A 23,024-nucleotide genomic window follows, 5' to 3' on the forward strand; every position below is an offset into this window, starting at 1 on the left:
TACAAAAAACCCAAAAACCCACTTATATGCATATTGTTAGCACATTTAATGAGTAGTTTGGGGTAGGAGCACATCCTAATCAAATATTGAACGTGTGAACAAAGACTGTATGTTGCAAGCATGTCCTGTTTCTATAGATAGTTTGTAAATGCTCTTTTTTTTAAAAAAAAAACATATAATAGGAAAACTTCAAAAATAATAAATAACCAAACTGGACACCAAACCAAATTCCCTGATAGACACCTATGGGAAATCTGGTTTCTCAAGATAGCTCTTCAATACAGGGGAAAGTGGCCAGTGGGTATGATGATACAGTGATACAGAAGGAAAACAGACATGCTCTGTGTGTTTTGCACAGACATCCATTTCGTAAAAAAATACAAATGTGAATAGCAGCATAAATTATAATGGATGCGTTTTGTATCTGTGAAAAAGACAAATATAACACATACATGCAATATGGATGTCTGAATGCGGCCTTATCAGAGAAATCTTTTTATTTTTTGTGTTGCGGTAGTTTCTTCCTATGCCTGATACTAATAAGCATATTCATCACTTAGCTAGGCTTAAACAAAAATCTGTGATTATGTACTATATTGCATTAGAGAAAGAAAGAACCATGAAAATATATTAGTATGGCTTCTTATCATAACTTGTGTTTTGTGTTGGAGCTGGGCAAATTCAGGGCTTTAGAATAGAAGAGCTTGCTGATAAAGCTGAGCTTCTTGCACATAGCTGAGAGATGCTTTTGCATAAAAGGACGTCTTATTGTAGGCTTTTCATTATGTTTTTCTTTAACGTTTATATTGCACCAACATCAAAAGGACAGAGAAAAAGAAGCAGAAATTGCTCTTTTCTGTTTTTACATATGTATTGTGTAAAGAAAAAAAAAGCATATATGTATAAAAGAAAAAAAAAGTCATCTGTAATTACCCATTTCCAGAACGAATTCCTGCAGGGTTTGTTCTCTACCTATTAGCAAAAGAGATAAGTTGAAATATATTAAAATTTCACTGTACAACTGGGAGTTTTTGCTCACTGTAAACGTGTTAATGTTTTTTCCATTGCCCTAGTGTTTGTGTTTAAAGCACGGCATTCTGCCCATCAGGGAGAGGATTATAGGATAAATCTATGTGTAAAAGAGTCATTCCTTAGAGAACATAATGAAGAATATATTTCTGTTCCAATTTAGGGACCCGTTATAACTATTCAGTCTCTTCCAAGTCTTGTATCTCTTGGTGCTAAAATTTCAATCTCATTTCTGTTCTTTCCTTATCATAATATTTGAGCAGTTATTGTTCACACAGCAGATTTTTAATCACAGTGGTATAGAGCAGCAGAGAAGCTCAACAGCATTCTTGAAATTATATATTTTTTTAGAAGAACATTACTTTTTTTTTAAATTTAATAGCCATTATAATGTTCACATCTTTTTCATTGCTTAAGAACAAACTTGGGGAGTCACAACAGGCACCAAATGTGGATAATCCCCATTGATCATTAAGATTGTTTGTTAGTGGGACAAATATAGCATCCTGCAGCTCATCTTCATGGCAAATCTGATAAAATTTGTCAAAATGCAGATTTGTACAGCAACATTCATTTTTAAAGATGCAGTCACATAAAGATTTTTTAATAAATCTGTATATGTGTATGTAATGTCATGTGTATGTGTTTATTAGTTATAAGCGAGCATGCTCGCCACTGCTTGTTACTCAATCGAGTATTCAGGTTCTCGGGCTCAACTTAAATACCGGTTATAATGGAAGTCAATTGGAACCTCGAGCATCTTTCAACTCAAGTACTCCCAAGCATCCTAATGTTGAATGGAGTAATCACACTTGTTGATTACTAGGGTTTATTTACTCAACTACCGCTGACTTCTTTGATCCATCATGCCAGAATAATGTATATAAGAGCCGAGGCCACGCTGTATAACATAAAAAACACTTTTATAATACTCATCTAGTGAAGGCGGTCTGGTAAAATGGGTGTTGCGGCTCTCCAGTCCGGCGCCTCCTCTCTCCGGTCTGGCACTTTCTCCGGTCTGGCACTTCCTCTCTGCTGCGATCTCTATCCTCCTTCTACCCAGCTCATTTTGTTTGACGCGTCCATGTCATCCACACAGACCGACACTCCAGTCCTGCGCAGGCGCACTTTGATCTGCCCTGCTGAGGGCAGATCAAAGTACTGTAGTGCACAGGCACGAGGAAAGGTTAAAGACTATCTGCACATGCGCACTACAATACTTTGATCTGCCTTGAGCAGGGTAGATCAAAGTGCACTTCCACAGGACCTCAATACTGGCTAGTGTGCATAACAAGGATATGTCATGCACACGGGCCTCAGAAGAAGGAGGACGGCGATTGCCGCAGAGAGGAGGCACCGGACCAGTCAGCAGCGATGCCCTTCGGACCAGACCGCCCCTTATCTGAGTATTGTAAAAGTGATTTTTACGTTATACAGAGCGGCCTGGGCTCTTATATACAGTATTTTCGAATGCTGTATATAAGAGCTGACTGGTGATGGCTGCAGCTTATAGTCACCAAATCTGGTGACAGGTTCCCTTTAACGATAGGGTGGGATTGTTAAAATCACCTACCATTACTGATTTTTTACTAACTTATTGCACAATGTCTGTGGGCAACACAACACGGACTATCCATGTTGACATTTTCACTCAGATTAGCACTCAGGGACAGACATTTAAGCCCTTTGAATATCAAATTAGAAAGTCAGAGCACATCTAAGAGGTATTCATTGGAGAATCCCTTTAACAGCCTGTGGATTGTGTGGTAAATTGTCCTTCAGAGTCACAGGGTAACTGCTGTCCTTCATTCCAAGCAGAAACCTAGATAATACACATTCCTCAGAAAACAGACAAGGACAAAGATATAGCCATAGAATCCAAAGCCCTTATGCAAATTCTGAACACAGACACACAATAAAAAATGTAATCCAAGGGCTATAATATCATTGTATAAAATCCTTCTAAATACTTTGTAGCGTTACTAGAGTTTGAACGACTTGGGCCCTCTGCATCTTAGTGAGATGCGTGGGCCCTTGTAGCATACTAAATCCTATCAGGACATATGAGTTGCAACTCTTCCCCCACTATGTAGTAATATCCCCTATCCAGGTTCCATCAACCAATCCTGGTATATATGTTTCTCAACCCAGGTTCATCCTGGTATATATATTCCCCATGCTAGTACATATGTCTCCCATCCTGGTATATGTTAGGGCCAGGTGGACGGGCAGACCCAGGAGGTGGATCCACTGGGCCGAACACCTTCCTGAAGGCAAGGAGTCCGGTAGCCAGAGCACTACAGGTAGCAGGATAGTCCGTGCAAAATAGTGGAATGTAGAAGTCCCTGGGACCACGGAGTCACTGATGGTAGTCCGGGTGACGGAGCTCAGGTTCGGAGGCCAAGATGTTGTCAGGCAGAGTCCGGAACTGATGGAGCGAGAGGATGGATCACCACAGGGATCAAAGATGGAACGGACTGACGGGATGGCAGATAGCCAGCGTTCGGGGTTCGGGAATCGGCAGGACCGGATGGTGAGGCAGGACCGGCTCTAGAAGAGAGAGAGGTGAGTATATCACAGAGACAAGGAGACCTGACTACTAGCTTAGGAAACACGAAGAACAGGCCCCGCCCACTTGGACATTAAACCCCTTTATACCCTGTACCTGTGTGTTCAATATCCTGTCTGTGGACGCTGGCCCTTTAAGAAAGGGTCAATGACCGCGCGCGCGCCCTAATGCGCATGCGCGAGGCCCGGGTGCCAGATGCCAGGGCAGGGAGCGGCGAACAGGAGGCAGGGGAGCCGGGCTGGAGCGAAGCTGACAGCGGACGCTGGGAGCGGGGACCGGGACGCCTGGGGATCCTAGGTGAGGAGGCCTGGAGGCTGTGGAGCGGGGGACGCCGGACAGAGGAGCCGGGGAGCGAGCCAGGGAAGCCGGGGAGCGTGGCAGGGGAGCCGGGGAGCTGGACAGGGGACCCGGGGAGCGTGACAGTATATATCTCCTCCATCCTATGCCAATCCTGTTATATGTCTCCCATCCTAGACCCATTCCAGTATATATATCCTCCATTCTGGAATTTAAGTTCCCCATCCTGGTATGTATGTTCCCAATCCTTGAATATATGTCCCCCATTTTGTGCCCATCCTAGGATATATTTAGTCTTTTCTGGTATATGTGTCCCCCATCCTGGTATATATGTCTCCATCCTAGGCCCATCCTAGTAAATACGTCTACATCCTAGGCCCCTTTCTTTTATATATGTGGCCCATTGTAACATATATGTTCCCCACCCTGGGCCCATCCTGGTAAATATGGCATCCATCCTTTTTTATTTGTCCCTCTCCCTGGGATCATCCTGGTGTATATGTTTCTCATCCTGGTATATATACAGTACAGACCAAAAGTTTGCACACACCTCATCTCTAGAACAACTGTTAAGAGGAGACTTTGTGCAGCAGGCCTTCATGATAAAATAGCTGCTAGGAAACCACTGCTAAGGACAGGCAACAAGCAGAAGAGACTTGTTTTGGCTAAAGAAAACAAGGAATGGACATTATACCAGTGGAAATCTGTGCTTTGGTCTGATGAGTTCAAATTTGAGATCTTTGGATCCAACTACCATGTCTTTGTAGAAAAAGTGAATGGATGGACTCTACATGCCTGGTTCCCACCGTGAAGCATGGAGGAGGAGGTGTGATAGTGTGGGGGTGCTTTGATGCTGACACTGTTGGGGATTTATTAAAAATTGAAGGCATACAGAACCAGCATGCCTATCACAGCATCTTGCAGCGGTGTGCTAATCCATCTGGTTTGCGTTTAGTTGGACCATAATTTATTTTTCAACAGGACAATGACCCCAAACACACCTTCAGGCTGTGTAAGGGCTATTTGACTAAGAAGGAGAGTGATGGGATGCTACGCCAGATGACCTGGCCTCCACAGTCACCAGACCTGAACCCAATCGAGATGGTTTGGGGTGAGCTGGACTGCAGAGTGAAGGCAAAAGGGCCAATAAGTGCTAGGTATCTCTGGGAACTCCTTCTAGACTATTGGAAAACCATTTCCGGCGACTACCTCTTGAAGCTCATCAAGAGAATGCCAAGAGTGTGCAAAGCAGTAATCAAAGCAAAAGGTGGCTACTCTGAAGAACCTAGAATATGAGACATATTTTCAGTTGTTTCACACTGTTTTAAGTATTTCATTCCACATGTTTTAATTCATAGTTTTGATGCCTTCAATGTGAATCTACAATTTTTAGAGTCATGAAAATAAAGAAAAAAAAAAAAAAAGTGTGTCCAAACTTTTGGTCTTCTTCCAACAACAATTTTAAGATCTCTCTACAGGTGTTCAATAGGATTTAGGCTAAGACCGCACTTTGCGTTCACCTACTTGCAGTTCTAAACGCACGATTTTGGCTTAACTGATTTGACCTAAGTTGCCTTTTTCAGAACTTTAGCACTGAAAACGCATGCGTATTTACCGCTTTTTTGATGCGTTTACAGCGCTTTTTACATGCCTTTTCACCTGCGTTTTGACAGATGCGTTTTGAACATCAAGATACTGCTAAATAAAGTTTAATCTGTCAAACACAATGAAAAAAGAGAAAAAAAAGGAACAGATTTTGAAAAATAATAAAGAAAACAGAAATACAGTGGAACCTCGCTTAACGAGTAACCCACTTTACGAGAATTTCGCTTAACAAGCAAAGCTTTCTGTAAATTTGTAACCCGCTTTACGAGAAAGCTTTGCTGTGCGAGCAAAATCCTCACCTCACACACTTCCGGTTTCGTTCATCCACCGCGCTCTGACCCGCACTTGCAGTCCACCCAAACACATACATGCACGCACAAACACACACCCGCACGCACACACATACAGTATTATGCTCACCTCACCTTCCGTTCCACCGCCGGTCTCATGGATCTTGTTGTTCCCTGGTACATCACAGCGAACTACAAGTACCATGAGGGCGGCGGTGGAACGGAAGGTAAGGTGAGCATATAATATGTGTACCTTCCGTTTCATCGCCAGTCTCCTGGGTCCTGTAGTGCGCCGCGCTGCTCCGCTCCACTCCAGGCATTTGTATCCATAGCGACGAAGCAGGAACTTCCTGGTTCCTGTCGCCGCAAAAGAAAGGCAGTGCGCTAGCCAATCAGAGGCAAGCGGCTCTGCCTTTGACATCAGCGCTGTGGCAGGAAGTTCCTCCCTCGTCGTTATGGTAACCCGATACACGGCCCGCACCGGAGAACAGCAAGTCCCAGGAGACCAGCGATGGAACAGAAGGTAAGGTGAGCATAATATGTGCGTTTATGTGCATGCTTTTGTGTTTGTGCGTGTTTGTGTGTGTTTGTACGTGTTTGTGTGTGTTTGTATGTGTGTGTGTGTGTGTGTTTTTACGTGTGTGGAATGATAGAATAGGGGACCAGGATGGGACATTTAACTAGTTGTGGGACGAATTGTCAGTATTGCAATAATTTCCTATGGGAAATCTTGCTCTGCTGAACGAGTAACTTGGTTAACAAGCACAGTCCCAGAACGGATTGTTCTCGTTAACCCCTTCAGCCCCCGGGCACTTTCCGTTTTTGCGTTTTTGTTTTTTTGCTCCCCTTCTTCCGAGAGGCGTAACTTTTTTATTTTTCCATCAATCTTGCCATATGAGGGCTTGTTTTTTGCGGGACGAGTTGTACTTTTAAATGAAACCATAAGTTTTACCATATAGTGTACTGGAAAACGGCAAAAAAATTCCAAGTGCGGAAAAATTGCAAAAAAAGTGGGATTGTACAATAGTTTTTGGGATATTTTATTCACCGTGTTCACTATATGGTAAAACTGATGTGTGGGTATGATGCCTCAGGTCGGTGCGAGTTTGTAGACACCAAACATGTATAGGTTTACTTGTATCTAAGGGGTTAAAAAAAATTCACAAGCTTGTCCAAAAAACGTGGCACACGTTTTGCGCCATTTTCCAAAACCCGTAGCGTTCTCATTTTTCAGGATCTGAGGCTCAGTGATGGCATTTTTTTTGCATATCGACCTGACGTTCTTAACGGTACCATTTTTGCGTAGATGCTACGTTTTGATCGCCTGTTATTGCATTTTGCGCAAAATTTGCGGCGACCAAAAAACGTAATTTTGGCGTTTGGAATTTTTTTGCCGCTACGCCGTTTACTGATCAGATTCATTGATTTTATATTTTGATAGATCGGGCATTTCTGAACGTGGCGATACCAAATATGTGTGTATTTTTTATTTTTTTAACCCTTTAATTTTCAATGGGGTGAAAGGGGGTGATTTGAACTTTTAGGTTTTTTTATTTTTTTTTAATTTTTTAAAACTTTTTTTTTTACTTTTTTTTTTAATTTTACTAGTCCCCCTAGGGGGCTATTGCGATCAGCAATCCGATCGCTTTGCACTATCTGCAGATCTCAGCTACAGAGCTGAGAACTGCAGATTTGCTGCTTCACTTTCAATGCCGGCTGTATTCCGGCATTGAGAGGAAGTGACTCATGTTAGCTACAGGCGTCATCACATGACCCTGTGCTACAATGGCAACCGCCGAAAGTCACGTGATCATGTCACGTGACTTCCGGTGGGGGCGGGGTAAGTCACTGTCATGGCGGCGCCCATATACATATCGCTGCCAAGACTTTGGCAGCGAAATGTAAGGGGTTAATGGCCGCGGGTGGAAGCGATTCCACCCGCGGCTAGCAGGCACACATATCAGCTGTTGATAACAGCTGATATGTTCGCCGATCGCCGCCGCCTGCCGGCGGCAGGGGGCGGGGCTTACCGGCACACGATCCATGACGTATCTAGTACGTCATGGGTTGTTAAGGGGTTAAGCAAGGTTCCACTGTATAGACTAAAATTATAGCGGTAATATACTATTTATTGCAAAAATTGCATTAAATTATAATTTTTTAATAATTTAATTTTCGGACTATGTGTGTGTGTAAAGGGACATATGAAATCATTTTAATTTGCAGTTAATTAAGTTGCAGTCAGATTTTTTTTTATGTCTCTTTCTCAGCAGTGGGGTCCTCCTGTGTCTCCTGTGTCTCCTCCATAGTACAGTGCCTTGCGAAAGTATTCGGCCCCCTTGAATTTTTCAACTTTTTCCTTCATTTCTAGCATCAAACATGAAGATAAAAATTTTAATTTTATGGTGAAAAATCAACAACAAGTGGACACAATTGTGAAGGTGAACGAAATGTATTGTTTATTTTAAACTTTTTAAAAAATATAAATAACTAAAAAGTGGGGCATGCAATATTATTCGGCCCCTTTAAGTTAACACTTTGTAGTGCCACCTTTTTCTGCGATTACAGCTGCAAGTCGCTTGGGGTATGTGTGTATCAGTTTTGCACATCGAGAGACTGAAATTCTTGCCTATTCTTCCTTTGCAAATAGCTCGAGCTGAGTGAGGTTGGATGGAGAGCGTTTGTGAACAGCAGTTTTCAGCTCTTTCCACAGATTCTCAATTGGATCTAGGTCTGGACTTTGACTTGGCCATTCTAAAACCTGGATACGTTTATTTGTGAACCATTCCATTGTAGATTCTGCTTTATGTTTAGGATCATTGTCTTGTTGGAAGACAAATCTTCGTCTCAGTCTCAGGTCTTTTGCAGACTCCAACAGGTTTTCTTCAAGAATGGTCCTGTATTTGGCTCCATCCATCTTCCCATCAATTTTAACCATCTTCCCTGTCCCTGCTGAAGAAAAGGAGGCCTAAACCATGATGCTGCCACCACCATGTTTGACAGTGGGGATGGTCTGTTCAAGTTGATGAGCTGTGTTGCTTTTACGCCAAACATATCGTTTGGCATTGCGCACAAATAGTTCGATTTTGGTTTCATTTGACCAGAGAACCTTCTTCCACATGTTTGGTGTGTCTCCCAGGTGGCTTGTGGCAAACTTTAAACGACACTTTTTATGGATATCTTTGAGAAATGGCTTTCTCCTTGCCACTCTTCCATAAAGGCCAGATTTGTGCAGTGTACGACTGATTGTTGTCCTATGGACTGACTCTCCCTCCTCAGCTGTACATCTCTGCAGTTCATCCAGAGTAATCATGGGCCTCTTGGCTTCGTCTCTGATCAGTCTTCTACTTGTTTGAGATGAAAATTTGGATGGACAGCCGGGTCTTGGTAGATTTGCAGTGGCATAATACTCCTTCCATTTCAATATGATCGCTTGCACAGTGCTCCTTGGGATGTTTAAAGTTTTGGAAATCTTTTTGTAACCAAATCCGGCTTTAAACTTCTCGACTACGTCAACTATGTTTTTGTGTCCGCCTGCAGAAAATGTATGTGCCCGGAAATAGTGCAAAACAGAGCACACACTAACATAGTCTGCTCCATTACAGTCAATGGCCCTGTCGGCACATGCATCCAAAACACGTTTGCGTGTGGGGGAGGGGCAGTTCGGACGGATGCCCCGACGGGACCACTAAAAGTAAGGCAAAACGCAGTGTGAAAGGGGCCTTACCCACTGACCCATAGGCTTGCATAGATGGATCTAACTCAAAAAATATTGCAAGCAAAATTGTTTTATTCGATAAATTAGATGAAGTGACATAATAAACAAGTCACTATAAAATGGATATGGAAGGATGTAGGAAAGGCAATCTACCATCAACAATGTTTTTTGTATCTACAATTTCCATCTCATAGTGGTGCTATTAAATAAGGTGACCACTTGCTGTCTTTTTTCCCATTTAGCTTTGTTCTTTTTAAGATGATTTGTGTTGCTTTTAGTAATATTATTATCGTTTTTTTATTATTATTATTATTATTATTATTATTATTATTATTAATAATTTCTGAGAAACTGAATGTGTAATATACAGTGCAATGTAATTGAGAGTAGAAACAAGATATAAAATACAAATCTTTAAGTGACAGTAAAATAGTATACAAAAAATGTGTGCACTTGAGCAAACGAGATACTTAGAAATACCCTGTTGTATTACCACTGTCTTTCATATCTGGATTCATCTTCACTAATACAATTTGAAAAGCTGCTAATATACTTACATTTCTCCATGGCATTCTGGAATTGTGCTGCTAATACAATATATTGGGATTTGGTAGTGGTAAAGCAACACATATCCAGCAGATGTCATTTTGCTATCCACAGTCACACTGACATTGGTGACGTCAGACCTTTGTGACTCAGGATATCATCACGTAGTATGTTATTCTGTGCTCTGTACAGGACCTTCAGCCCCAACAAATGAATATGTATGGAGCTGATGTATTTATGAGGTAAATAATTCATAATATGTGTAGCTTTGCTATTTTGCTATGCATATATTATGCAGACTGTAGGGCATTACAGAATCAATATTCAATCGTACGTTATAATGCAAACCATTTTGGTATATGCAAGATATTTCAGTGCACGTCTGTAGTCTAATTGATCTGCCAGAATATTGTTCTAATTAAGGAGATTATAACCAGTGAAAATAACAGCAATAGTATTAAAAAGTGAATGATGTTGTTTTATATTAGTGAAGACATGACTGGTATTGCAATTCATACACTTTCATATTGAATGCAGCTGAGCCAAGTACTAGATACAGCCTACGGGCGCAGTCAGACGTCGCATAACTTGGATGAGGATCTCATTGTAATGCACGGACTGGCCGCGGCTCCCCTGACCCGAACATGACAGCTTTACGTAGCTATCATGCTTGGATCAGGAGAACCACCGGTCAGTCCGGCCACTGCGGTGTGATCCTCGTCCAAGTTACACAGCCTTTTGACTGTTCCCTATGGCTGCATCACATTGCAGCGCCCGGACCGACTCGTGGCTCTCCTGACAGGAACGTGTCAGCATCAAGTATTTCTATAAAGCTATCACGCTCAGGTCAGGAGAGCCACGAGCTAGTCCAGCACTGCAATATGATCATTGTCCGAGTTATACGGCTGTCTGACTGTGCCATATAACACCAAAGTAGAAGAAAGCAGGTTGAATACCGCGCCAAAACCACAGGATTACTGAGAGTGAAATTAAATCCCTTTTATTTCCACAGGTCTACGCGTTTCAGGGACATATCCGTCCCCTTCATCAGGACAATATACAGAGAGAAATAGGTATTTATACCTATAGCCGCGGAGATGACAAGCGCTGCTGTCAGGAGGTTAGATAAGATCATTACCTGCTGCAACAATCTCCTGCACTACTGACGTCAGCGCTGTCACTGCCTTCTATGCCCGCCGCAATCTCACATCACGTCTCACAGGCGGCCCGAGACTGTCACTAGCGGTGACATCACGGGCTCCCGTGATTCTTTGCTGTGAACGCGGCGAGCATAGAAGTCAATGACAACGCTGACTTCAGGAGTGCAGGAGATCGTCACAGCAGGTAATGATCTCATCCAACCTCCAGTGACCTGGGCTGACCTCATTATGTTAGCTCAAATCACTGCACTACTCTCCCAGCCAATGGGAACATTGTGTTCTTCATTGACTGGGACAGTGACTATGGTATTGATCGGTGTGAGACCCCCTTATTGGATTACGCTGGACCCGGATTTGATTGTTCTTTTCAATAAATTGGTGAAAGAGGGAATGTTTTGGGGAGTGTTTTTTCAAATAAAACATTTTTTGTTGTCTATTTATTTTTTATTACTGACTGGGTTGGTAATGTCGGGTATCTGATAGACACGTGACATCACTAACCACAGGGCTTGATGCCAGGTGACATTACACAGCTGACATCAACCCCATATATTACCCCGTTTGCCACAGCACCAGGATGAGTTGTGGCAAAACTCGATAAACAAAAAATGTGTCAAAATTAGCACCAACTTTTTATTTATTTATTTTTTATTGTTTTCCTATGAGGAATTTTCAACTTGAAAAACATAGGCCAAAAACCTTATGTGATAACACATCTTACGGTATGTTCATACATGCGGTTGGTTTTCTGAATGAAACAATTACAGAAACTGTATCCACAAAACTGAAGTGTAAATATAAATATAATCATTAGGTATTTAATATAACCATTAGGTGTGTGACATTAAATAACCCCACTGGTAACTGACAAGTCTGAGGCTGGAGCACAAGGAAATATTAGGATGAAAAATAGTCAGTAAATTATTTTCTTTTTAAATTGGCAAAAAAAAAAAAAGTGGAGCAAAATGCTGGCGCTGAGTGACCTAACACAGGGTTAATAAGCAGAATCAGGCTGTCGCTTTGTAATGTTCCATGGTGCAGCAGCAGCACAATTAATTACAGAGTTCATTAATTAGTGAACATATTAAAGAAAGACACCATTACTGACAAGTGCAGACATGATATATCATCAAGTCAATAAACTATTGAACATGAAACTGGACCTTTCAGCAAGATCTCCTTTCTTCCTCACTGTTAACCTACAGACACATATATTATTCCTGCTTCATCAGCAGATGTCGGTGGTAATATATTTCATATTACTATTTCCGTTAATCAGGAATACATACTTATATAGCTTGGAAAATGAACGATCGAACAGTTTACATGATGGAGGGGGGCTGCTGGAAGTCTGTGCATGACGCTGTCATTTATTCCATGCTAGTGACTGCTATTAAACAGTAGCACTGCGCAGGATATATAAACCAGGGCTAGAATGAGATTCATTTAGTGCAGCTATGTTAGATCAGTGTGCTGCTGATGAAGACAGCAAACAAACAAGGATATCCAGCATTCCATGTTTCTTTCTATCTACACTATGGCAGCTATAAGCCTAGGACAAACGGCGAGAAAAACAGTGCAAGTGGAATGCGATAAAAAAATCGCATTCCACTCGGACCAATATTACTCTATGTGCCTGCTCCCATGAGTGATTATTTTCTCATCACTAATCGGAACGAGAAAACAGTCACAGCATGCTGCGACTGTAATGCGATCTTGTTTCACTCGCACCCATTCAAGTCTATGGGGCGAGAGAAACATCGCACTGCACTTGCGTTACACTGGTGTAGTTAAGTGCAGTGCGAGAATCGCAATAGCCGGCAATGGAGGAGAGAGTGAGATAAATTCCTCCCTCTCCTCCTCAGTGCCGGCCCAACCCTCCTCAGTGACAGCCCGCCCCTCCTCAGTGCCGGCCCTTCCCTCTGCAGCTGTGGTCTGATTACACGATTGGACCACAGTTGCATGACCCTCACATGACTCTTGGCTCCCGCTGTGCTGTGAGCATGAGTTGAGTGTCATGCGAGGACTCGCACATAACCCCGTGTGGCCTCAGCCTCATGCAAAGTCTATAGCCAGTGATTAATTCATTAAGCATCATGTTCATATATGTGTTCTGTCCATGTTTTTCAAAGATAGAACCCTTACGCATTACAGTATGTGATGCTGTTCACACTAGGACTGTGTACATATCAGACTCACCAATGCAAGTCAATGGGTCCGAGAAAAAACCCAGATGCCATCAGAGTTTCACCTATGTGCTCTTTTTTTTAATGTTTAATGGATAGGTGAACATCCGATTTTTTTCTACCTATAAGAAAAATTATTGCCACGCTGATAGTGAAATAAACCACATACTAGAATTGGAAGACAACCGGAAACGCAAAAGTCTACATATATATTAATATACATATATTTATATATGTACATATATATATAGTACGTGTATGTGTACAGTGTGTACAGAAAGTTTTCAGACCCCTTTACATTTTTCACTTTTTGTTTCATTGCAGCCATTTGGTAAATTCAAAGCAGTTCAGTTTTTTTCTCATTATTGTACACTCTGCACCCCATCTTGATAGAAAAAAACCCCAGAAGTGTAGAAATTTTTGCAAATGTTTTAAACAAGAAAAACTGAAATATCACATGGTCATAAGTATTCAGACCCATTGTCAGACACTCATATTTAAGTCCCATGCTGTCTATTTCCTTGTGATCCTGTTTGAGATGGTTCTGCTCCTTCATTGGAGTCCAGCTGTGTTTAATTAAAATGATAGGACTTGATTTGGAAAGCACACACCTGTCTATATAAGGCCGGTTTCACACTTCCGGCTTTTCGACGGTTTGCCAGATTCGGCACACGCCAGTACAGTGTATACAGTACAATGGCAGCGCCGCAACTTCTGGGTCACATGCTCCGGTCACATGACAGCATGTGACCGGCACTTGTCGCGCTGCCATTGTACTGTATACACTGTACAGGCGTGCGCCGAATCCGGCAAACCGTCGAAAAGCCGAATATGTGAAACTAGTCTAAGACCTCCCAGCTTACAGTGCAAGTCAAACCAAATGAGAATCATGAGGTCAAAGAAACCCAAGCAGCTCAGAGACAGAATTATGGCAAGGCACAGATCTGGCCAAGGTTACAAAAGAATTTCTGCAGTACTCAAGGTTCCTAGGAGCACAATGGCCTCCATATTCCTTAAATAGAAGAAGTTTGGGACCAACAGAACTCTTCCTAGACCTGGCCGTCCAGCCAAACTGAGCAATCGTGGGAGAACAAAATTGGTGAGAGACATAAAGAAGAACCCCAAGATCACTGTGGCTGAGCCCCAGAGATGCAGTAGGGAGATGGGAGAAAGTGAAAACCGTGAAACATGGTGGTGGCAGCATCATGCTACGGGGGTGTTTTTCAGCTGCAGGGGCAGGGCGACTGGTTGCAATTGAAGGAATGATGAATGCGGCCGAGTACAGAGATATCCAGGAAGAAAACCTCTTTGAGAGTGCTCTGGACCTCAGACTTGGCCGAAGGTTCACCTTCCAACAAGACAATAACCCTAAGCACACAGCTAAAATAACAAAGGATTGACTTCAGAACACCTATGTGACCATTCTTGACTGGCGCAGCAAGAGCCCTGACCTAAACCCAATTGAGCATCTCTGGAAAGACCTGAAAATGGCTGTCCACCAACGTTCACCATCCAATCTGACGGAACTGGAGAAGATCTGCAAGGAAGAATGGCAAAGGATCCCCAAATCCAGGTGTAAAAAACTTGTTGCATCATTCCCAAGAAGAGTAATGGTTGTACTAGCGCAAAAGGGTGCTTCTACTCAATACGGAGCAAATGGTCTAAATACTTATGACCATGTGATATTTCAGTTTTTTCTACTTTTCTGTTTTTTTCTGTCAAGATGCGGTGCAGAGTGCACATTCATGAGAAAAAAAATAAACTATTTTGAATTTACCAAATGGCTGCAATGTAACAGACTGAAAAATTTAAATAGGTCTGAATACTTTCCGTACCCACTGTATGTATATATGCATTTCATGGACCTTAGAGCCTAAGCCTATTAAAAAAAAAAATTACAGAAAAAACTATATCCTCAAAACACCACCTAAATAGCACAGACTGCAATGGCTCTCGCAGACATGGCTCTTGCAAACAATCATAGCATGCTGCGATTTTTTCCTCAGTCCATTTAGAGTTGAGGAAGAACTCGCAGATCTGTCTTACATGGGGCCGAGTGCAATACAAGATTTTCTCATATTGCACTCGTGCGAGTCATATGCAAGTGTGACTCTAACCTTACTCAGCGTAAGGCCGCATTCACACTTCAGTATTTTTGATCAATATTCCATCAGTATTTCTATGCCAAAACCAGCAGTGTCTCCAAAACACAGAACAGGGGTCAATCTTTCAATTATAATTTTTCTCTGTAAGTTCTACTCCTGGATTTATCATACAAACACTAATGGAAAAATACTTATGCTTGAATGGACCTTAAACTGACCTACAGTGCATTTCACATCCGCAGTATGTCAATTTCTCTTGCGGATATGCTGAGTTTTTTGTGCAGATTTTCCTCACAGACTTGAATTAGATGCAGAAAAATGCAGGTAAAAAAGGCACATTTTTTTTAGTGCATTTCCGCTATGGAAATGCATCAAAAATGGATATAATCTGCAGATAACTATATTAATAAAGTTTAGTCAAAGCAAAATACTAGGAAGTAGCACAAATAAAGCAGCCTCATGTAATATATGACATTACAACAGTAGATCAAAAATGCGACAAAACACGTAAAAAAACGCACGAAAAAGTGCAAGTAATCTAATTTACATAATAGGTGCTTAAATTTTGCAACATCAAAAACTCGCCAAAAGCTCCTTTTGAAAATGTAGCATAACTGCAAAAAAAAAAAGTCACAAAATGGATGTAATTCTAGCCTAATATTGCACTTGCATAAGTTTTCCCTCTATTGCAAGAATAAAAACAACCTTTCCTGAGGCCTGAAACACACTTCCGTTAAAAACACGCACGTGCCGCGAGACACGTATTTACCCTGCGTGTTGCGTGTGGTAAGTACGTGTCTCAGGTACGTGCGGTCCATGTGTGTTCTAAGTGTGCTATCCGCGATAGCACACGTAGAACCGGTAATTGGCATACTCACCTGTCCCTGGCGTCGCTGTCCGTGGTGCTGATCTTCGGTCTCCAGCCCTGCCGTCTCCCCGCTGCTGCTGCTGCCGGCTGCAGTGAAGTGAATATTAAATGAGCATAATGAGCGGCGGTCGGCAGCAAGTGGCAGCAGCGGCAGAGACAGGAGGGCTGGAGAAGGTGAGTAAATGGTTTTTTTTTCACTGACACGTGTATTTTCTCCGGCGCGTGTCACACGGGACCGCATCCACACTACATCCATGTGGTACGGGTGCGAGCCGTGTGACACTCGTGCTGCCGGAGAAAACGTGGACATGTCAGCGTGTAGAAAAACGCACACACGTACAAACGCACACGGACACACGTTGCTGAACGTGTCTCCGTGCCGCCGGTACGTGCAAAAACACGTACCGGCGGCACGGATGTGTGTCGGACGCCTTACACAGAGACAATGCTTTACCATTGCAGGCAAAGCATGGTGCGTAAAGAAGTCTTTTGCACTCTAATATAGCTCCATATGTTCTCATGCAATGGCTAAGGATGGACAGTTACCTTGTCATGTCTTGTCTGATTTTATATTGTGGAGCAATATTGTTAAAGAAGAGTATGATGTCACTCGGAGACACTATATGGAAATGCATGGAGTCTATACAGCTCTGTGCAAATATGTGTACCTCATACAGCCGGCATACAAATAGCTTATATAATGACTGTCTAAAATTCAGCCAATATGGGCATTGCCTGTCTATGAAATATTGATGCAGGCAATAGCCATATTATCTGTATCATTATTAGATGATCCCCTAGTCAAATACACTATAATTTAGCCCATTTGCTTTTAAAGAAATATTCTTGGACAACTTGATTTCATGTAAGTGGAATCACTGAAATCTATGAGAGATAATTGCACTTGATTTTGACAAATGAAATATGGCTTAGTGCTGTAGGATTCTCTGAGAGACTAAGTACTGCACTGGTACTGCCATCTATGATCAGTGGATGGTTTCCTGGGATATTCTTAGGTGACCTTTTCCTTCTGTTTATCACATCTAATGGTATCACAGACACTAGAAGCTAAGTGTCTGTTTCTTTTAAGCCATAAAGTACAGTAGAGTTGCATCGGAAATGAACTTTTTCCATCTTTTGTGTCCCTCGAAACACTGTGGTTGCAATGTGTTTTCCATAAGCCACAACAACTCATGCATATTGTAAGAGCATAAATAGTGAAATGGACAACTCGATCGATGAACCTCTTTTCCTTTCCTCTTTTTTTTCTCTTTAGGCCATCCGATGTACACTTGTAAATTGCACATGTGAATGTTTCCAGCCCGGGAAGATTAATCTGAGAACCTGTGACCAATGTAAACATGGCTGGGTGGCACATGGTAAGAAATGTAGTATTCAATTTCGACTTGTAGACAAATGTAAAGTAGATATTACTGTCCTTACCATCAAGCTATCTATCCATCTATCTATTTATCTATCTATCTATCTATCTATCTATCTATCCATCCATCCATCCATCCATCCATCTCTCTATCTATCTATCTATCTATCTATCTATCTATCTATCTAATCTGTCTATCATCATCAGATATCTTCTGTCTGTCAGTCTATCTATCTTAAAATTGAGACTGTACAATCCTCCCTTTCCATATAAAAAAATGACCTCCTCACCACTAGTCGCATCGAATACGTGCCAATGGGAATCTCATTACACAAGGGAAGTGTTCTGCCTCTTTTGAAAACATTGATCCATTATTTGCAGTAATTGCCATAAAAATATCACACTCTCAAGGTCATGATAATGGTAGGAAGGTAACCCGAGTCAGATAGATATTAGTCAATGAGATGGCATTTAACATTGGTTTTGCAGAAAACAGTACAGATATCCCTAAGATTATTCCATGTGTCATGATCCAGTGCTGTGATGACTTGCATTTGGAAAAGTCTTCACTTTAAAACTATTGACCTCTAAAAATACAAAAATATGGTCTGCATTGCCATGTGAGCGCAAAGAAAGATATATATACACTGTATATTTGTGTTAAGCTATATAAGGCTATGTGCGCACGTTGCCTTTTTTTGTGACCAAAAAGGTGCAGCGTTTTTGTGCCTTTTTGGCCACGCACGCGTTTTTTGCGCGTTTTACCTCTTTTTTTGCCGCATTTTGGTTGCTGCGTTTTTTCCAATGCATTGCATGGGTGAAAAACGCTGGCAAAAACGCAGAAATAATTGACATGTTGCATCTTTGTGGTCACCACAAAAACGCACCTAAAACAAAACTGCACTGTGCGGACAGCAAAAATGAAAACTCATAGACTTTGCTGGGGAAGAAAGTCATGCAGTTTTAAGACCACAAACGCACCCAAAAAATGCGCAAAAACGCAGTGAAAAGTGCACCGTGCGCATATAGCCTAAAAGGTTTGATTTTTAAGGCTAGCTTTAAGCATTTTTTTTTTCAAAAGCTTACAATGCTAACTATGTCTGTACCAGTCTCCCACCTGTCACATGTCGCTGTTTTTAGGGTACTGTGTCAGTCTCTGCTCACCAATACATCAGTGATGATTAGTGACGGGTGTACCTGGACTGTAAAAGTCCAGATCCGTGCGGTTTCAAACTCACCCATGTGCCAGGCCTGGGATTCAAGGTGTTGATCTGGATCCAGCAACTTGGGGAATAAAAAAAATAAATAAAGGAAAAATAAAGAAAATAAGAATAAAGCAAGCGCTTCATACTTACCAAGGCTCCATCACAGCTGTACACTGCTCCCGCCGCCACCCATTCACTTCCAGGGCAGCTCATTATGTTAATTGGATATGCCCTGCATTCTCAGCCCACCGGCCGTTCTGGTGTCTGTTATTGGTTGCAGTCCCCCCATATTATGATACTCAGCACAGATAAAGCACACGGCTAAAGCTGCAGCCCCCAGTTGTGCGTTTATCTTTCTGTGCATCAAAAAGTAACCACATGCGACTATAAAAAAAAAAAATAAAATAAATAAATAATTAAAGGAACAGCATGTGGACCACTCTAATTTTGATATCCAGCCAAGATAAAGCCCGATATCTGGGGTCTGGTATTCTCAGGCTAGGGAGACCCATACTTATTGAGCTGCCCCCAGCCTAAAAATAGCAGCCTGCAGCCACCCTGAATTGTCCCATCCATTAGATGCGACAGTCCTGAAACTTTACCCGGCTCTTCCCGATTGGTGGTGGAGCGGTGGCATTCAGGGTAATAAGGGGTTAATGACAGACAACAGCTATCACTAACACCGTAGAGTAGTAATGAGGAGGGTCTATGAGACCCCCCCATTACTAATCTGTAAGTGAAAGTAAATAAACACAAATACCAAAAATATCCTTTATTTGAAATAAAATACAAAGAAACACTATTTTCACCACTTTATTAACCCCAAAACATCTCTTTAGGTCTGATGTAATCCCTACAAGAGGTCCCATGACAATTCCAGCTCTGCTACATATCTTTACATCTATAGATATCTACATCTCCTGGCAAAAAGATGCATCAAAACCGCATGCGGTATGATACGGTAGTGATGCAATTTTTTGACAGGAGGTGTAGAATGGGTGCAGCAGTATGGTGTAACAATTTTAGCACCAAATCTGCATCTCTTGGCAAAAAAAGCGTTTTTCTGCCAGGAGATACAGGTGAGTTCATTGAGTTTAATGAGGTCACCTAAGGTCCTCTAAGGTCATGTTACCTGCGGTCACAGTTCGCGGACTCCAGCTGTGACCGCAACTAACCTGCATTTAGTGTAGGCAGAGATGCTGGAAAAGGGCTAGTTTAGCATTAGAAGCATCTAGGCAGCGGTTATTGCCTTAGGGCTCGTGCGCACGTTGCGTACTTACATGCAATTATGCTGCGTATTGCACTGCAGCAGAAATGCATGCATCCTGCATCCCCTGCACAATCTATGTAGATTGTGCATGAGTCGTGCGCACGTTGCTTTTTTGAACGCAGCGATTTGGGTGCTAAAATTTTGACTCAAGTCTGTGCGTTCATAAAAGCAGCATGTCAATTATTGTGCGTTTTTGATTCAGCTCCCACTCTGTCTATGGTGGGGGCAGCAGCCATAGCGCATGAAATCGGCTTTTTTTAACAAAAATACTGCATCCATTATGCAGTGTTTCTGCAGCGATTTGAAGCGCACATGTGCTGTCAAATCGCTGCAGAATATTATGCAGTTACGTGCGCATGAGCCCTTACAGTCCTTGCTGCTGCAACGTATAACCAAAAGTTCTTTTCAGGCCTATATCTATTCTTTTCTAGTCCCTAATAATACTGCTATTAGCTGCATACCTAATTTAAACTGCGCAAGGTATGAGTTAAGGGACTAAGAATTGGACGTCCCGCTGATGGTGGTGTATGCAGAGGAGTACAACAAACACACTCATCATCTAGACCTAGCTTCTTGTCCCACTTTGCAGGGAAGTGCAAGACACCACTGTTGAAGCCAGAACAGTGCGAACAGGTGGTGGGTTGCATGTCAGATAATGCTTCCAGTCTTTTTCCGAGCACTACCATGTCTTCCACATGGTCCAGTCTCACTAGGCAAGAGTCTGAACCACATAATCCTCACCATGTTCCTCTTATCTTCCACCATGGTGAGTCCCAGGAGACAAGTGATCCCACACTGGGAGACTGAAGAGGTCTTTACAGTAAAGGTCCAGTCACACTAAGCAACTTACCAGCGATCCCAACAACGATAGGGATCGCTGGTAAGTTGCTAGGAGGTTGCTGGTGAGATGTCACACTGCGACGCTCCAGCGATCCCACCAGCAACCTGACCTGGCAGGGATCGCTGGAGCGTCGCTACACGAGTTGCTGGTGAGCTCACCAGCAACCAGTGACCAGCCCCCAGCGCCGCGTGGAAGATGCTGCGCTTGGTAACTAAGGTAAATATCGGGTAACCAACCCGATATTTACCTTGGTTACCAGCGCACGGAGCTACACGTGCAGAGAGCAGGGAGCAGCGCACACTGAGCGCTGGCTCCCTGCTCTCCTAGTTACAGCACACATCGGGTTAATTACCCGATGTGTGCTGCAGCTACATGTGCACAGAGCAGGGAGCAGCGCACACCGCTTAGCGCTGGCTCCCTGCTCTCTTAGCTACAGCACACATCGGGTTAATTAACCCGATGTGTCCTGCAGCTACATGTGCACAGAGCAGGAGCCGGCACTGACAGTGAGAGCGGCGGAGGCTGGTAACAAAGGTAAATATCGGGTAACCAAGGACAGGGCTTCTTGGTTACCCGATGTTTACTGTGGTTACCAGCCTCCGCAGAAGCCGGCTCCTGCTGCCTGCACATTCAGTTGTTGCTGTCTCGCTGTCACACACAGCGATCTGTGCTTCACAGCGGGAGAGCAACAACTAAAAAATGGCCCAGGACATTCAGCAACAACCAACGACCTCACAGCAGGGGCCAGGTTGTTGCTGGATGTCACACACAGCAACATCGCTAGCAACGTCACAAAAGTTGTTCGTTAGCAGCGATGTTGCTAGCGATGTTGCTTAGTGTGACGGGGCCTTTACATGTATTGATTCTGACCTCTTGCCTTGCATATTTCAAGAGGGAGATGAGGAGATTGTGTGCAATGAAGTCAAATATTTGAGCAGCCACGGTCAGAAGGAGATGATGATGGGTAGGGCCGGACTGGGACTAAAATTCAGCCCTGGCATTTGGTGGTTCACAGGCCCACTTTTCGCGTGTTGAATGTGTAATATCTTTGTGCACTTGTAGATTGTGTAACACGACCATATAACATGTAGTCACAGCTGCGTCCAGTATTACAGCTCAGTCCTATTTATTGCTCTTAGCTCCAGGACTTGGTGAAGCCGCTATTTTCCTACAGAGCTGGGTCTCGCAGATAATGAAGAGGATGCTGCTCTCCACATAATGCTGCGGTCATATAGCTGATGGGCAGGGATGCAAAATCAGATCCCCTGAACTAATAATATTGATGACCTATTCTACAGATAGGTGATCAGGGAAGCTGTCGTTTTCACTGGTGATAATTTTGGACACATACCACTTAGGGAATGTGCAATGACATTTTTTGGGGATAGATCCCACCAAGGAAACTACTATGAAAAATACTGGAATGACCATCTGCATCTCCTTGCTGTGCACAGGTTCAGGATTTTGAGCATCTGTTACCCACTTCAGGTTTCTAAAACCACCAAGTGATTAAAAGAAGTGACCGCTCCATTCTTCTGGTGTTTTCCACTCGGAAAACGTTCTGTATTTTACAATGCAGATCAATGGGAAGGCTCGGAAGATGCCGGAATCTACAACTCCCAGCTTGTCCTGAACAATGGTACGGAGATGCTGGGATTGTTGTTATCAGACTCCGGACCATACAGGAACCACAATACTGATAAGACGCAGGCAAGATCACAAATAATCATCTACATCCAGGTACCTTTATAGGTGACATCTTCTGAGTTGATCCCATCCCTTTTTGTCTCCACGCAGTACAGACGCCATGATAAAGTTTCGTGCCCGCCGCTCGTCTCTGAAGCCCTCCCTCTTTATTCTTCAGCAGCACTTACCCACATAGCACCTTTAAAAATAAATGTATCATTATACTGCCCCATAAATATAAATATCTCCCATGCTGTGCCCCTGAATA

General features: G+C 42.7%; 1 protein-coding gene across 4 annotated transcripts in view; it reads left to right on the top strand.

Moving 5' to 3' along the window:
* The window catches only part of BNC2 (basonuclin zinc finger protein 2), a 952,623-nt gene that overhangs the window by 730,157 nt on the left and 199,442 nt on the right, over window positions 1–23,024 (top strand). For all 4 annotated transcript variants that reach the window (XM_075316506.1, XM_075316521.1, XM_075316528.1 and 1 more), the window contains one exon: window positions 17,650–17,752. In XM_075316506.1, coding sequence (XP_075172621.1) covers window positions 17,650–17,752 — 103 coding nt within the window. The remainder of the gene's footprint in view (window positions 1–17,649; window positions 17,753–23,024) is intronic.

This window comes from Anomaloglossus baeobatrachus, chromosome 1 (assembly GCF_048569485.1).
Source record: "Anomaloglossus baeobatrachus isolate aAnoBae1 chromosome 1, aAnoBae1.hap1, whole genome shotgun sequence".
Classification (NCBI taxonomy): domain Eukaryota; kingdom Metazoa; phylum Chordata; class Amphibia; order Anura; family Aromobatidae; genus Anomaloglossus; species Anomaloglossus baeobatrachus.